Source organism: Alligator mississippiensis, chromosome 4, assembly GCF_030867095.1.
Source record: "Alligator mississippiensis isolate rAllMis1 chromosome 4, rAllMis1, whole genome shotgun sequence".
Taxonomy (NCBI): Eukaryota; Metazoa; Chordata; order Crocodylia; family Alligatoridae; genus Alligator; species Alligator mississippiensis.
Genome location: NC_081827.1, coordinates 829,557 through 845,876, shown reverse-complemented (window position 1 = coordinate 845,876; position 16,320 = coordinate 829,557). Strand labels below are relative to the sequence as shown.

At 64.8% G+C, this 16,320-nt stretch overlaps 3 protein-coding genes across 8 annotated transcripts; 1 reads left to right on the top strand and 2 right to left on the bottom strand.

The window, feature by feature from the left end:
• Window positions 1–79: 79 nt before the first annotated feature.
• RABL2B (RAB, member of RAS oncogene family like 2B) lies at window positions 80–15,790 on the top strand. 6 transcript variants are annotated; one of them, XR_009461438.1, is made up of 10 exons: window positions 80–442; window positions 530–559; window positions 944–1,023; window positions 4,845–4,924; window positions 5,926–6,037; window positions 6,635–6,732; window positions 6,988–7,071; window positions 7,333–7,464; window positions 8,204–8,265; window positions 15,529–15,790. XR_009461438.1 is itself a non-coding variant. In XM_019491063.2 (8 exons), exons 1-8 carry the CDS (start codon window positions 309–311, stop codon window positions 7,411–7,413), a joined length of 699 nt encoding a protein of 232 aa, XP_019346608.2. In that variant the 5' UTR covers window positions 80–308; the 3' UTR covers window positions 7,414–7,735. The 6 variants fall into 6 exon arrangements, 4 of the variants coding, with proteins under 4 accessions (XP_019346608.2, XP_014462958.3, XP_059581564.1 ...); XR_009461437.1 differs by having other exon boundaries at window positions 8,204–8,340; XM_019491063.2 differs by lacking the exons at window positions 8,204–8,265; window positions 15,529–15,790 and having other exon boundaries at window positions 7,333–7,735.
• Window positions 7,925–10,266, bottom strand: LOC106737926 (acrosin-like). Its single transcript, XM_059725580.1, has 5 exons — window positions 10,156–10,266; window positions 9,831–10,028; window positions 9,412–9,677; window positions 9,166–9,311; window positions 7,925–8,570 (listed from the first exon to the last, which is right to left on the bottom strand). Exons 1-5 carry the CDS (start codon window positions 10,224–10,226, stop codon window positions 8,181–8,183), a joined length of 1,071 nt encoding a protein of 356 aa, XP_059581563.1. The 5' UTR covers window positions 10,227–10,266; the 3' UTR covers window positions 7,925–8,180.
• On the bottom strand, window positions 13,965–15,655 carry LOC102574978 (acrosin-like). The gene is made up of 3 exons (XM_059725487.1): window positions 15,606–15,655; window positions 14,576–14,794; window positions 13,965–14,461 (listed from the first exon to the last, which is right to left on the bottom strand). The coding sequence occupies exons 1-3, from the start codon at window positions 15,653–15,655 to the stop codon at window positions 13,999–14,001; spliced, it is 732 nt and encodes a 243-aa protein (XP_059581470.1). The 3' UTR covers window positions 13,965–13,998.
• Window positions 15,791–16,320: the final 530 nt, after the last annotated feature.

Here is a 16,320-nt window from a genome sequence, read left to right as displayed (position 1 = left end):
GGGCTGCCCGCGCGCTGCCGGTGCCGGTGCCGGTGCCGGTGCGCGCTTGTTCGCGCGGGGCCGGCTCGGCTCGGTGCGCCCCGGCCCGTCCCGTCCCGTCCCGGCCGGGTGTGCCGTGGGCTGCGCGCGGCGCGGCGCGGCCTGGCCTGGGGCCTTCGGGCGCAGGGCGCAGCCCGGGCCGGGGCGTCGCCTAGCAGCGGGACGCGGCGGCCGCAGTGGAGGTGCCCGGGCGCAGGCAGCCGCCCCCCCCCCCCCCCCGCCGCATTACGTCACGTCGCGCTGCCCCGCACCGAGCGGGCCCCGCACTGATGGCGGCGGCGGGCGGGGACGCGCGCGCGGAGCTGGATGTGGATGTGGATGCGGGGCCGGGGCAGGAGAAGTACGACGCGGAGGAGAACGTGAAGATCATCTGCCTGGGCGACAGCGCCGTCGGCAAGTCCAAGTGAGCGCGGCGGGGGCGCGGGGCAGGGGACAGGGCGGCGGGGGCGCGGGAGGCTGGCGCTGACGGCGCGCCGTGTCTGGTCCGCAGGCTGATGGAGCGGTTCCTCCTGGACGGGTAGTATCCTTTGAGCGGGCGAAGCGGGCTGGGGTGCGAGGGGCCGCGCTCAGACCCCGCCGCCGCCGCCGCCGCAGCTCCCCGACCTCGCAGGCTGCGGCCCCCCGCGCTCGAGAGCTGTTTGCGGGCTGTCCCCAAGCGCCGGTGAGCTCCTGCCCCGGCCCCAGCCCGTCGCCGTCTCGTCCCGGGGGTTTGCGCGGGCCGGCCCCCACGGGCAGCGGGAGCACGGCCGCGGTCCACGGCGGAAACGCCAGGGCCCGCAGAGCGAGTGGCGTGTCTGGGCTCGGCTGCCGCGCGCTGCCCCACCTGGGACGGGCGCTGGCGTCTGCGTACGACCCCGGCCCGGAGCCGACAGGCTCGTTTGTCACGTCCTTAACCGCCGCGCAGCCGCCCGCAGCAGCTCTCCACGTTCGCTCTGACGCTCTACAAGCACGCCGCCAGCGTGGACGGGAAGCGCGTCCTCGTGGGTAAGCGCCGCGCCGCGCCGCGGACGGGCCGGCCCCTCCCGGACGGAGCCCCTGCCCCGTTCTCGCGCCGGGATCCCCAAATCCGGGCGCTCCCGGTCTTCTCGGCGGCAAGCCCCGGGGTTCGCTCCTGACGCTGCGCGCGGGTAGCGTTGACTCCTGGGCTGCCGCGTGCCGGGGGCTGCTCCGTCGAGGGGCGAGCGTGGGGTCCGACGGACGAGGGGCTGGGCGGAGGAGTGCAGGGGAGTACGGGGAAAGGGGTTTGGGGCTGAGGGAGGGGAAGGGGAACGGTGAGAGGAGCTGGCGTGCTCCCCTCCATGGCTCCACGGTCCGGAGGGGAGCCCGTCTCGCCCCAAGCAGGTAGGGAGGGAATATGATGGCAATGACCCCGAGTCCTTTGGGGCCCTGGGTGTGAATCAGGGCCTGGGGGGGCTTTGCCTTTTGGTCGGTCTGAGCCCCTTCCCCGTGCGTGAGCCGGGATCTGGGCAGGTCTGCTGCTCTGAGCAGGGGACCGAGGCCTGCGGTGCGTGTGCGGACATCTGGGAGGGCTCGGGCCCTCGGGGAGACAGCCGAGCCCCGTTGCCTGGCCTCCGTGTGCCAGCTTCGATCCCTGATGCGTGAGGAAGCGGGGCTGGGAGGATGCGAATGCCCGCGGGAACAAGGTCGGCCACTCTCATCTCGGGCCGCGTTCGTCTCCGCAAGGAGATTCGAGGTACCTGTCCAGTGAGGCAGTGTCACCCCACGAATGGGCAGCTTTGCTCCTGTGCTGCAAGCGGATGGGCTGCGCGCTCCCCCATGCACCAGGCCCCGATCAGGAGTAGGAAGGGGTGGAAAGCAGGGGCTCGGAGTTGTGCAGGGGGAGGTCTCAAGGAGGCTTCGTTTCCCCTCGCCTTCCAAAGTCCCCTTTGAGAACTGACTCCCTCGATAGCCCTGCTGCCGCCTGCCCCTCGCGGGCGGTGCTGAAGAGGCAGCACGAGGCTGTCCTGGGCAGGCAGGGACCCGCTTGCAGCCAGCACAGCTCGGGGCATCATTGCCAAGGAGCCAGAGGGAGATCTGCACTGAGGTTTGGTGGGGCTAGGAAATTCTTACAAGATGGTCAAAAAGCCCACGAGCCCCATTCCTGCGCCCTTGCAGCATGCACAGATTGGCCAGAGACTTACCACCCCCCAGCTTTGGGCCGTCTGCATACTTTGTCAGCGGTGAGAAATACAGGAAGTCGGCATGTTTCTAGTTGTGGGGGGAGCTGCTGGATTCGCCCTGTGTTTGTCAGTGATGTGGAATAAAAAAATATAGTCCAGTGACAGCGTGGTGGTGACAAATAAAGGGAGAGGTCGCTGATGCTGAGTGGACTGGAGCACCTGGTGAGCTGGGCACAAGCAAGCGGCGTGAAACGGCTGGGTGCAAAGTCATCGCGAGGGCGGTGACAGAAAAAGACGAGTCGGTTGAAAGTGAGCCTCCGCGGGGCCGCAGTCAGAGACCTAACGTGCTCTTTGAATACAGAAGCGGGGGCCTGGTGGATAGAAACAGTGTGGATAATGACCTCAGCTCCTTGCAGTGGAGTGGGTGCTACTGGGGTTTTGGGGTACTTCCACAATTCAAGAGGTTTGTTGAGCAGTCGGGGTTCAGAGAAGAGCCACAGGAATAAAGGTAGGATTGGGAGTGATGCCTGATTTTGAGAGGTTTGGGGAGGTCGGTCTGTTAGAAGGTAAGGGCAGGGGTCACAGCAGACACGCGTTCACTTGGGAACAGAAGTTTAATAATTGAGGTCTCTCCAGGGTGGCAGACGATTACAACACGGGCCCGTGCCTGGAATTCCTGCTGGGGGTTGAACCCGACAACCCTTGAGATCCTTTCCTACCCTGTGGTTTATGAAGCTGACTCCATGCAAATGTAAATGACAAATAGCTCCCAAATGCTGAGCCCTGGGGGTGATGGAGCCCTGGAGCAAATGCCCTGGGCTGCGGTGGATTCCCCTTCACTGGAATAGCTTCGATCCAGGGCAGCATGCGTCTGAGGTCTCCCTCTGTGCAGACAGGAGCTGGTCCTGCCAGGTCTGGTGGCCTGCTGTGGGCCAGGACCAGGTTAGGCAACACAGCTGTTCGTCTGAGCCAGCACGGCAGCAAAGAGGCTCCTTCAGTCTCGGCTCAGGACCGCATCTGGTCTCTCAACGGGCTTTGAAGATCTCACAGGGTGAGAGGTCAACACTTCCCTTGAAACATTTGCTAATCTTAGCATCCCCCATAAGGGGAGCTCTTTATCCCCCGGCTGGGACACAGGGAGCTTGCTTTGTCAGGTGGGCCCTGGAATAAAGAGAGTGCTCCTGTCTCTTCTCAAGAACCTTTGTTGGAAAGTGGAACAGCAGTGTAGCTAGCATCCAGATCGGGCAGTGGAAGTTCAGAGACGCGCTCGGGAGGATGGGTGTAGGCCAAGCTGCAGGAGCTCTGAGCTCCTCTAGTTCAGGTCTGGGATTCCCCGCTTGCCCCAGGTTTACAGCACATGCACACGCATGCACACAATTATTACTGAATGCACCTATCTAAAACATGATTGGGCATATGTTAATGAAAAGGGTTGATCATGAAGACCTCCTCGCCTGCTCAGTGAAGAATTTATGACAAATGCTTCATGGCTTGACTAGGATTGCCTCAGGGGAGGTCTGTTAGATTTTAACTCTTAATAAGAGTGCTATTCCTTGTAATGGGTGTCAGTTGCTTGGGTTGTGTGACTAGTTAAACACCGAGCCATTGCTTTTTTGTTACAACAGCAAGAGCCGTGGACTCTGGCTGTGCAAGTTGGTCCCAATCTTTATACAGTGGAGGATGTATACAAGATGGAGGCACTTACACCAAGGCCTCTGATGTGTTCCTTGCACCACAGGCTTGTTCAGGCTTGTGTACCCTGCTCAGACGTGTCTGGCTTCTCCACAGTTTACATTTAGCCTCTCTGGATGCTGGAACCATGTGGGGCACCACAGGACAGATTTGGCGCCCTTAGTAGTGACGTGCAGTGTTTCCCAGGGAGTCAGAGCAGGGTCTGGCCAGGTCAGCACCCTGTGAGGCTGCTCCATTGCTTTGGCAGGTAAAACACAGCATACAGATGTCCACGGTGGGGGGAGGGTGTCATCGCTGATTCTCCTCTGTAGGCAAGGGTGCTGAAGTTGCTGGGTCCCCTCACCAGTCTGACTCCCCTTTTGGAAATGAAATGTAGTTCTCCTCGATTGCAAGTCGCTTCAGAACATGCCCCTGATCTGGGCGCACACCCCTGTCCTCATGTGCAGCCGCGGTGCATGAAAGTCTGCATGGGCAATGGATCTGTAGTAGCAGGGGGCTCAGCCCAGCACGGAAGCTGTAGCTAGGTCCAGGGCCTGGAAGTTGAAGTCAAAGGTTAAGCAAGCAACAAGGCAGAGATGTTGGCACAGACCTCTCGGGGCAGCCGGGGCTGAGGGCAGCGCCTGCCCTGGCATGGCCCTGACTGCAGTGTGCTCTGGTAGAGGAGATGGAAGTGAGTGCTCCATTTGGATGAGTTTTGCATGCCCTGCTCGTCCCCACGTGTGTGAGCGCTTCTCACCTCGCTCACCCTGTATGCCCATGCTGCACTGCTCATTCTGCCTTCCCTCTGTCCAGCCCACGCAGTCTTTCCTGCAGTGGTTACTACCTACCCTGAGGAAATTGGGACCAAAGGTTGGGAAGGTTTCGGGGCCGGCGGCATCTCTGCCGAGTGGTGAAACGAGCACGGCTGCTCAGGCCCGGGGCCGGGCTGTGGGCATGGGCGGGATGTGGCTGGTCCATGTCATGGCACACTGACCGTGTCCTTGTGCCTTGCAGACTTCTGGGACACAGCAGGGCAGGAGCGGTTCCAGAGCATGCACCCCTCCTACTACCACAAAGCCCATGCTTGTATCATGGTAAGGACATACCTCTCGCTCTGGTCAGAGGGCCATGGCCGGTACTCACATTCCCTGGATATTCAGCTGGCTTGTGCATTTCCCTTGTTGTGCTGCAGATATTTCCTTTTCCTGCTTACAAACCCCCTCCATCTGTCCCTCTCCCTTCGCTGGCTGGCCTTAGGCAGATTAATCACATTTAGTTTTTAAACTTCCCTCCCCCCAGTTCCAAACAGTTTGGTTTCTGTTTTTGCTCCGTTGGCACCATCTGTCTGGTACCTTTGTATCTGTCAGGTGCTGTCACACCTGCGCTCTCCAGGCAGAGCCCGTCCCTGTCTTGCTTTGGGATGTGATGCCTTGCATTCCCTTGGCCTGTTCTAGCCATCAACGTGTCCTGCCTCTGCCTCTGCTCTCCTGTTCAGATTGCTTTTCCCTCTGTCTTCGTTGCCCGCACACATTTTCTGCCCTGGCTCTCCCCTGTTTGGTCCCCAGGCCATGCTGTTTTCAGTCCTTCCTAGTTTAGTGTCATCCATAACTTTGCACCACTTCACTAATGTCTTACCAGGCCACCTCCCCCTACTAGACTGTTAATGGAGCTAGTTAATTGGACAGATCTATCCCTTCACACTAGGCCTTTTCCTAACCCCCTGTGGCATTGAGGGGGACAGCTTGCTTGGCACTGTAAAAGACAGGTATTCAAAGGGGACCCAGAGACTGGTGCTGGCCTAGTGCGGGGGCCAGGGCTGCTTGCTTTTCACAGTGGGATGATACTTTGCCACTTTCTGGGGCCTGTCATTCACACCTTTGCTATCAGCTGCTGTGAGCCGCTGGTGATGGGGCAGCCTCATGGGGCTTCTGCCCAGCCCAGCGTCTTCCCTGCAGGCACTAGCTTCAGAATGCTGCCTGGTTAAAGACGCAGGCCGAGCCAGGGTTGGGGGGCAGTCCCAAGCCTGAGCTTGGCCCGGGGGAGCCCAGGGGCTGACCTGCCGCCAAGCCCAGCGACCAGTGCTCTGTCCTGGCAGGTGTTTGACGTGCAGAGGAAGGTCACCTACAAGAACCTGAGCAACTGGTACAAGGAGCTGAGGGAGTTCCGCCCAGAGATCCCCTGCATCGTGGTGGCCAACAAAATTGACGGTGAGTGTCTTGCCGTCTCTGAGGCCTTCAGCTTCACCCATCTCAGCTGACAGCAGCCACTATCCCCCAGCTACCAGGGCACGTGGGGGGAGCTGTCCCCTCCCAGCAAGGGCAGTGCAAAGCCAGGCTCTGTTGCCACAAAGGACCTAGGACTGTGCCAAGAAAACTGCAGTGCAGACTAGGCCGTGGCCCGCTGGGCCTGGGCCCGGGTGCAGGAGGGAGTCATCTGTATGAAGGGCTCTTGGAGATGGACTCCTCAGGCCGTGTTTTACCCACTGAAGGGCTGGATCCTGCTCTGGCCTCTCACATGTTTTGGGTTCACGGAGTAACAGAGGCCCAGAACACAGGTCTGGCCTGCTCACAGTGTACGCTGTACTCACATGCTCGCGGTGCCCACTGCCCCCAACCAGGTGTACTAGCAGTCAGGTCTGCACTTCAGCCATGGACCAGCAGCCGCCTGCCTGCAGCCAGCTGAGGTTAGCTAGCACCAGCTAACCTCACTCTGCGGGGCTATCACCTGGCCACTCAGCCTCTCTCTCGGGGCTGTGGGGGACACCACACCCGTGCCTCACTCATCACTTCTCTCTGCTCTCCCAGCGGATATGAAAATGACTCAGAAAAGCTTCAACTTTGCCCGGAAGTTCAACCTGCCTTTCTACTTTGTCTCTGCTGCAGACGGCACCAATGTGGTGAAGGTAAAGCTGCTGTGTGACCGGCGACCCCAAGGGCAGTATGTGGTCTGGGGGGGCGGGGGGTGGCACAGGGCGGATGTGGGAAAGAAGGAGCATTTCTCTGGCAAGCTCCTGCAGGCAAGTGCCTGTGGCTGGGGCCTGATTCATGGTAGGGCTCCCCAGGGCCCAGGGGTGGTCATGTGCTTGGCTCCCCAGGGCTGGGGGAGCACGGAGGCCCCTGCCGTCCCCTGAATGACAAGCACTCCCTTCTTCCCTCAGCTTTTCAGTGACGCCATCAAACTGGCCGTCGCCTACAAGCAGAATTCAGGGGACTTCATGGACGAGGTCATGCGAGAGCTGGAGGTAAGAGAGGCCCTGTGTGCTGCACCCTGTGCTCCCTGGAGGGGCTGGCACTCCCAGGCTGCTGCCTCCAGGGAAGTAGGTAGTGCCCTGGCAGGGGTCGGCTCATGGGCTGCCCCAGCCCCACTCAGAGGGGCAGGTGAGGTTAGGGGCAGGGGGATCCGGCGTCTGGTGGAGGGGCAGGGGCCAGGCTGGGAGTGCCATGTGGAGCAGGGGTGGCTGGTCACACGTGCGTCTTGCCATCCCCATCCTGTTCCCTTCCAGAACTTTGACCTGCAGCAGAAGGGGGAAGACTTCTCCGATAAGGAGGAGAGCTGCCCCGAGGAGAAGCCCCCCTCCACCTGAGCCTGCCCGGACCAGCCTCAGGCTGCTGCCCTGCATCACCCAAGGGGATGGGTAGGACCATCGGTGTCTACCTGGGGAGAGCCGACTTTGCAGGCCTAGTAGCTCTGGGCGCAGCTGTCTCAGGGCACCTGTCTGTGGCAGGGAGACCGGCTCGGCCTGAACTTCCCTACCTGGTCCAACCCCAGAGCATCCAGGACATGGAAGGGGACACATGTACACGTGACTATGGCCTGCCCCAGCGCAGAGAACACGCAGCAGGGAGCTGTAGGAAAGGGTCCCGCCCAGGCCATGGAAAAACTGGCACTAAAGGACTTTGTGCAGAGCACTGTGTCCTGTCCTTCCTGCGCCCAGTACTGGAGTAGTTAGTTGGCTGGTAGTGGGCCAAGTGCGAGGGCCAGCCCTGCCCATTGCTGCTCCAGCTCAGCTGCTCTGCCGTCTTGTCCCCTGGCCTGGCGGAAGGTGCATCAGCCCTCTGCAAGCTGTATCACCCCTTCCCCATCTCCATCCCCTCCTGCTGCCCCTCACCCTCCAGCCTGGTGGGCTCTGTGTATGTGGGGTCCCCTCAGTGCCTCATGGCTCCCATGTGGTTCTGGGCAGGACAGGGGAGGACAGAGGCAAAGCCAGTCACAAGAAATACTCTTTTACTCTTCCCCTGCCAGCAGCAAGGGCACCAAGAGGAGCAGGGCTGGGTGCCAGAGTCCCCTGGGGCGGTGGCCAGCACCCAGAAACAGCCCCCAGCCAGCCCGGTGCCCTGCTCTCCACCCTTCTCAATGCTTGTCTTCCTTCACAGCCTTCAGGAAGTTATTCAGTCGTTTGAAGAAATCGTCGTTGGTGCTCCGGCCTGACGGACAGGTGCCTGGTTTTGGCTTCTGATTTACCGGTGGCAGTGGCATTGGCGGCAGCTGCTGCATGTAGGGCGACTGCGAGGTGGGCATGGCCATTTGAACTGGGACTGACACTGAGACTGGGGCCGGGCTTGTCTCTGTCCGCGGCGCCGGCTTCATGTTGGCCACGATCCAGTCGAAGTAGTTGCGCGCGAGGGTGTAGATCCCAGGCCGCTGGGCCCTGGCACAGCCCATCCCCCAGCTGGTGATCCCCATGAGCCAGAAGCGGTTGGACGTTTCCTCCCGGCACTGGAGGGGGCCACCACTGTCGCCCTGCAGCACAGGTTGGGGGGTGAGGCCTGGGGACCCCGGACAATGGGGGGATTGCAGGTCCCAGCCCTGGTGGTGCCTTAGAAGAGCAACGCCCCTGCCCCGGGGAGCTGCAGCCAGGCTTCCCTGGCTCAGGAACGCACTTCCCATGGGCGGCTTGGTACTGTGCGGCCCCTTCCCTTTCCTTTTGCACAGCCCCCTGGGACTCACGCCTAGGGCAGCTGGGACCAGGGCTCCCAAATTGTCTTCACTGGTCCAGAGCATCCACATGCTCTGCAGGTGCTTGTATACACCAGTGGCAGCTGCATTGCAGCCCTGCAGCCTGCTCCACAGGGCTCTGGCCAGTCTCCTCGCCGAGGATGCCCCACGAGTGCTTTGCACGCCCCTGGGGAGCCTCTTCTGGCCCCCTGTGCCCATGTCTGTGCAGCACTCCTGGCAGCATGGCGCACGGGGAATACGTCCGGCTGGGACTGCCACCGAGGGGGGCAGGAAGGGGTTGAGGCCAGGAGAAACTGAGGATGGAGCATGCATGAGACCTGCTCCATCTGGCAGCCCCGAGTTCATGGAGGCCGGGCGGGGAGGGGCCGGTGCCACACACCTGGCAGCTGTCGATGCCGCCCTTCTTGTGGCCGGCACATATGTTGTTGCTGTGGATGTTCCCCCGGTACCAGGTGCTGCTGTTGCACGTGACATAGTCGATGTAGTGGACCTGGGCTTCCTGCAGGATGTCGGCCGTGATCCCGGCTGCAGGAGCGCAGAGAGCGTTACCCCTGGGGCACCAGAGCCCGCTCCCTGCAGCCCCTAGCAGGGCAGCTCGTCCCGCCCGCGCCCTGCCGGCACTCACATTTCTCCTTCATGTAGCCCCAGCCACTGACCCAGCAGTTGGTGAGCTTGGTGAGGTCCACGGTGCGGTCAGGCACGCAGGCCAGCTGGATGTACTCGCTGCACTGGACAGGCTCGTCCAGCTCCAGCAGGGCGATGTCGTTGAGCTGCCCCTGGCGCCGGTAGTTCTCGTGCGGCACCACCTGCCGGTAGTTGCGCACCTGGACCTGGGGGCCCAGCCTGGAGAGCTGCGTGGCGCCGATCACCGCGCGCCGCCCGAACAATGACCTGCCGGCACGGCACAGCACAGCACAGTGCCAGCTGCATCAGGGCCGGCCGAGGCCGTGTCTTGGGCAGGGGCAGAGCCCAGGCTCCCCATCCCCATGGGGTCCTCCCAGTCAGTGCGTGGGTGCGAGCGTTCCCCGCCTCCCCCAAACTCACTTGGACTTGAAGCAGTGGGCGGCGGTGACCACCCAGCTGGGGTGGATGAGGGACCCGCCGCAGAAGTGCACGTAGCCAGTCGTGGAGAGGGCCTGGATGCTGACGATCCAGGGCCAGGCCCCCGGCATGGAGTCATGGCCACCCACGACCCGCGTGTTGCCGTAGCTCGCTGCCAGGGGCCTCGTCCCACAGTCCGCCCTGGCGGGGACAGACACAGGTCAGTGCTGGGCTTTGCCCCCTTCCACTCTGGGGCGGAGTTGTACCCAGCCCCCACGAGCTCTCTCCCAGGCCTGTCCCCCCCCAGCTCCAGCCTGGGCTCACGAACCCGCAGGGGTAATCGCTCCCCAGCCCCAGGCCGGCCAGCACCAGCAGCAGCAGGAGGGCAACCAGCCCCATCTTCCCCGGGCACACAGCACCAACTGCCGACCCACTGACCCGTGTGACATCACAAACCACGTCCTGGCTCCAGCCAATCAGCTCTGTGGCAGCATGACATCACGCAGAGCCACTGGGGGGGGGGTTACCTGCTGACCATGGCAGCCTGTGCACCAGGGTCGAGGAGCCCCTGGAGCAGGCAGCAGGGAGGGGTGGATGCAGCTGCTGCCTGGGATTCTCCCACAATGCATTGCAAAGGCCTGGTTCACGTAGCATAGAGATGGCAGGGCTGCCGGGGAGCTGCAGGGTCACGTCCCATCTGAAGCAGCATCAGCCCCAGCGAAACCCAATGTGCGACCTTGAAGCTGCATGACCCAGTCGTCCCTGCCCTGCACCCAGGATGCAGGGGGGCCGTGGCTGCCAACGTCCTGCTGCTGCAAGCGGGGTCATGGGCGCTGCAGAGAGCCCAGGCCCAGGCCGTGCCCCCGCTGCAGGGGAAGGGGACCCCCCAGTGCCACCAGTCTGAGCAGGGGGGAAATCCCTTCCGGCCCCAGTGCAGTGGGGCTGAGCCTGAGCACAGGGGCAAAACCCTCCAGCCAGGACCCTGTGGGGTTGGTGCCAGCAGCAGCATTGGCACAGCTCAGCCCCATCCCCAGCCTGGGCTGCAGCAGCACCAGCATCTCTGAGGGAGGCTTAAACCCCCCGACACATGGAGCAGAAAGGGGTGGTGGGAAACCAGCACAGCCCAGCAGCCTGGGACACCCCCCAGCAGAGCACGGGCATCGGATCCTCCCTGCCCGGTGCCCGTCCACCCTCGATGCCTCCAGTGCTGGGGCATCCCCGCTCCCCACATCTCTCCCGCAGCCTCCCTGCTGCAACAGCAAAGTGTGCGCCGAGATCCAGCCCAGTTCTGTTTTGCTGCAACTTGCAGCCTTTGGTCCGTGTCTTGCTTTGCCGCAAGAGAAAGGTCTGTCGTAGCCTCGGCCTGGCCCTGCTTTGTGCCGCGAGTTCGACTTCACCAGTGGCTCTGGACTGAGCTTGGACGGAGGGTGCCAGCTGCGGGCCCACGTTACTGCTCATCTCCCGTGCGCTCCCGGGGCAGGGAGGGCAACGCTCCTGCACCGCAGCCAGTGGGTCTCAGCCGCCGTCGACTCCAAACCCTCTCGGACGCTGCCAGTGCTTCACCCACACGCGTGTGCGAGGGGACTCCGCTCTCATCCCAGGGCATCGCCCCCAGCCCAGGACACACAGCCGGCGTAGCGCCGTGCGAGGCCCTCGCGTCACCCCTCCACCCAGCTCCTGTGTGCCTGGACCGCACTCACGCCGGAGCAGGGCCCTGCTAGGATGTGGGTTTGCCCAGACATGCTCGACACCCCCCTCTTGGGGCTGTTGCCCCAGGCTGCAGCCATCTGGGGAGCTGGGGGCCTCTGGCCTGTGGGCCAGCGTCATCCCCCAGGGCCCCACAGACAGGACAGCACACGGAGGGGAGCTCAACATCTGTAATTTGCTGGGCAGAGGCGGCCCAGCCCCCTCCTGCCCCCCCAAACCTGTACCCCGAGCATCTCAGGCTGCCGGGACCACGTCATCTCGGGCATCTCAGGCCATTGGGACCAGGGCAGGGCTGGGGGCCACGGGCCGGGACCAGTGCCAGGGCCGGAGCCAGGGGGGAGCTGCCTTTCTGGCCCACCAGCGCGGGGACCGCTTGCGGGAGTGGCTGGTCGGGGGGCCCGAGCCCGGGCCGGACGGGGCCACAGGCCACGGGAGGACGTAGGGGGTCTGCGTGGGCTGTGCCGGGGGCGCGTGTGGCGGCTGCGAGGGCGCGCAGGGTGGCACGAGGAGCACGCAGGGCAGCTGTAGAGTCACGCACGGTGGGTTCAGGGGCACGTGCGGACGTTTTGGGGTGCCAGCAGGCTCCGGGGCCACATGTGGCAGCTCTGGGGGCATGAATTGCAGCTCTGGGGGCAGGTGCAGTGGCCCCGGCAGGTCAGCAGGCTCCGGGGCCACGTGTGGCAGCTCTGGGGGCATGAATTGCAGCTCCGGGGGCAGGTGTAGCGGCCCTGGCGTGTCAGCAGGCTCCGGGGGGATGTACACCGGCTCCGGGAACGCAAAGGGCGGCTTGGGGCCGTGTGGGGCGGCCAGCGCCGGCGCTGTCACAGGGGGTGGGAGGACGGGGGTCTTGGCTGGGGCGGCGGGAAGTGGGTGTGGAGCCGGCTTGTCCTCGTCCTCCTCCACCTCCAGCGCCCCGGTCTGCTCCAGGATCCACTGGAGGAAGCGCTGCGTGGAGGTGTAGATGCCCGGCTGTCGCTCCCGCGCGCAGCCCCGGCCCCAGCTGGTGACACCCACCACGTAGTAGCGGTCCGTCAGCTCGTCGCGGCACATGAGGGGTCCCCCGCTGTCGCCCTGCGGGGAGCGGGCACGTTACTGGCGCCGGAGCCGTGCCCCGGGGGTTGCTCCCCGGGGAAGCCGGTCCAGGCCTTTCCTGCCCCCCGCCTCCCAGCCACATCCACGGCACGTGCCCACCGGTGCCCAGGGACACGGGTGACACCGCTCCGGAGGCGGGGAGGGATCTGCCGGCCGGCTGCCTCCTCCCAGCCTGGCATGACCGGCCTCAGCAGCCCCATTCCCAGCTCTGGCCCTGCACCCCGTCCCCCCGTCCAGCGCTCGGGGCCCAGGTTCAGCCCTTAGCGCCTGGCTTCTGTTTCGGGAGCAGCACATCTGGACCCTCGTTCCCGGCGCCCATTTGGCCTCGAACCCCGGGGACGGCACCGTCGCCCGTGCTGAGGAACGAGGCCCGGCCTGCGTCTGGCCTTCAAGCCGTCGTCCCAGCCCCATCTCCACTCCTGTTTCACGCCCCCGGTCGAGGAGCTCCTCGTCTCCATTCCCCTCCGGGTTACAGCTGGGGCTCGTCCTACAACGTCTCTCTTGCTCAGGGCCGTATGAGGAAGTCCAGGCCCCGTCTGTGGCTGACGGTGTCCTCGCTAGCTCCCTTCTTGCAGAAAGGCGACCGAGCCGCCGGCTCGGGGGCGTCCATCCTGCCGGGCAGCGCAAGCAAAGCAAAGCAGCTTCCTCTGCACCCTGATGCGGAGCAGCCCCGGCTCCATCCCGGACGTCAGCCCGATGCTACTGATGCTGGTCCAGGGGCTCAGGGCGAAAGACACCGTCTCCCACCCGTGCCCATTCCCCCATCCCAGCTGCACCCGTGGTGCTCTGTGCCGCTCCCGTCCTCTGCCGGGTCGTGGCAGGGAAGCCGAGGCAGTCCGACGTGGCCGTTGGAGGCCCCGGGGCTGAGCCAGCACCACGCACCTGGCAGCTGTCGATGCCGCCCTCCTCGTGCCCCGCGCACAGCTGGGTCGCGGTAATGGCCCCGTTGTACCAGCGGCTGCCGTTGCAGGTGTCCAGGTCGATGAGGTGCACCTGGGCCTCCTGCAGGATGTCCGAGGGCTTCTGGCCTGCGGGCAGGGAGGGACGTCAGCGCGGCCCCCGCCCCAGGGGTTCCCTGGGCCACCGAGGCGCTGGGAGCTGCAGCCCTGACCCGGCTCCCGGAGCCTTCCGGCTTCATTTAGGAGGCAGACGGGGGACCCGGGGATCCCCAGCACCACCCCCCAGGCTTTCGAGCCCCTGCCAGCCCACTCCCCAAGCCCTGCAAGCCCTCAGCAGCCCACACAACCCCTCGCCCCCCAGCTAAGGATCGTGTGAGCAGCCCACACTAAACCAGGCAGCCGGCGTCGGGCCAACCTGCCCGTGCAAGCATTGCCCTGCGCTACCGGGGGCCTGTTCCTGGGCTCGGCTCCCGTCACAGCTTGAGGCCGTGGCTCCGGTCCCCTGCGGGCACTGGTCTCAGCCCCATGTCCCTGGTGCCCTCCGTGCACAGCCGTACTGGCGTGTGCATGTGCATACACGTGTGCGCACACCCTGCATCTCCTGCCCCTGGGAGGAGGGCGCAGCTGGCCCTGTGGGGTAAGAAGGAGCCCCTTCCCCTCGGGGCCTCACTCTTCTCGTCGGTGACGCCCCAGCCGCTGACGTAGCAGGGGGCGAAGGTGGCGACAGCCATGTGGGCGCTGGGCAGGCAGGCCGGCTGCGCCAGGTCGTTGAAGGCCACGGGGCGGTCGAGCCGGATGAGCGCGATGTCGTTGGCCTCACGGCGCGGGTCGTAGGCCGGGTGCAGCACGGCCCGCTGCACCCCCCGCGTCTGCGCCAGGTCCGTCAGGTGCGACAGCTCCGTCACGCCCGCCACGATCCGCCACTGCGGCAGCATCCTGCGCGTGCGTGCACGTGGGACAGCGTCAGTGCCGTGGGCTGGGTCAGGCCCGCGTCCGTCCGTGCCTCCGCTGCAGAGGAAGGCTAACCCCCACCCCGGTTTGGCCACTCACCTGCCCTTGGCTTTGAAGCAGTGTGCGGCCGTGAGCACCCAGCGCGGGCTGACGAGGGACCCGCCGCACGAGTGCCGCGTGCCCTCCCGCGCGGGGATCTGGATGCTGACGAGCCAGGGCCAGGCCCCCGGCAGGGCGTCCGCGCCCCCCACGATCCGCATGCCCGCGTAGTCCGACGCCAGGGGCCGGAGCCCGCAGGCTGCAAGCGAGAGCAGGCGGCTGAGATGCACCAAGACGGAGGAAGCCCCTGGCCCCCGGCGGCCCCCAGCCCCACTGGTGCCCCTCGCTCCTGACCACGGCCCCTGCCCCTGCAGGACCAGGGGTGACGGGGAGCCATGGAACGGCCCTGCCCCGGGCTCTGCTCCCACGGGGGCCGTGCCCACGTCCCCATCCGGCCGCCGGCCGCTCACTCTGTGGGTTGGGGCCCCCCGTGCCCTGGAGCAGCAGGGCCAACAGCCCCAGGGGCAGCCAGGCCAGGGCCCCCCAGCACCGGGGACGGGGACCGGCCATGGACTGTTGTGATGTCACCGCATTCCCACGGAGTTGCTAGGCGACCACGTGATGAGCCTGGGAGGGAGGCTGGAATGGGGGGGGCGGGCACGTGGCCTGCCCCTCCCCCCCACTGTGGCCCACCATGTTGGGGGCTTCTCATTGGCCATGTGAAGCCATCCGTCACAGCTCCCCTATTCAAAACGGCCACTGCCACCACAGGGGCCGAAGCCACTTTCTGCCCCCAGCCAAGATGGCCACCAGCCCCTGCCCTTCTCCAGGCCCGGGGGCAGGTCCCAGGGGCGGTGCCGGGGCACTTGCACCCCCGGGCTTCCCGCTGCCCCCACATCTGCCCCGCCGGCCTGGCCGAGGCAGCCACGTTTCTCGTCAGGCAGCGCCGAGGGGGGCCTTGGACTTCCCGGCTCGTCATCACCCCGATTCCTAATAATCTCTTCACTCCACAGGCGATACCCTCTGTACCGGTCTGCATGTGCCGCCAGCATGGCCAGCCTCTCCCGCTGCCCGCGAGGAGCCGACGCACCTCAGCCTCTGCACCGCCTTGTCGAAACTCTGGATCCGCCCCGGCCGCATGCTCCTTGGTCCCTCCTGCCCCGGCGCCCCCCATCTCTCTCCCTCCCTCGCTCTGCCCAGCCCCAATGCACCCACAAGTTTGACGCCGCAGCCATTTTCCACCAGTGCTTCCAGTAAGACCCAGTTCTAACTTTTTACTCTCAACTTGTACAATTTTGCGTCTCTGAAGCACCGTTTTGGCACGCTGAGGCTGTATCAGGCCATCCGGGGCTCAGCAAAGCCGGCTGCTCTTGCGGTGCCTTGGCTTACCTATGGCCTGGTGCCACCAAACCTCCTACGCTGGGCGGTGCCGCCGCCCCGGGGAGGGCGTTGTCTGTGCCCCGTGACAAGTCCCGCCATGTTTGTCGAGCTTCAGCCACGGGCCCTCGCTCTGCCGCTCGGCCATAGCAAAGCCCCGTCAGCCCTGGTCCCTACTCCGTAGGAAGGGCTCATGCCCTGGGGTCAGGCAGCCATGGATGGAGGCTCCTGCTGGCACCAACCCCGCAGGGTCTTGCCCCCGCGCTCAGGCTCAGCCCCACGCCACACTAGGGCAGGAAGGGATTCCCCCCAGCTCAGACTGGTTGAACTGGGGGGGTTTGCCTTCCTCTGCAGCGGGGGCACGGCCTGGCCTGGGCTCTCTGCAGCACCCATGCCCCCCCAGCAGGATGTGGCAGCCACGACCCCCC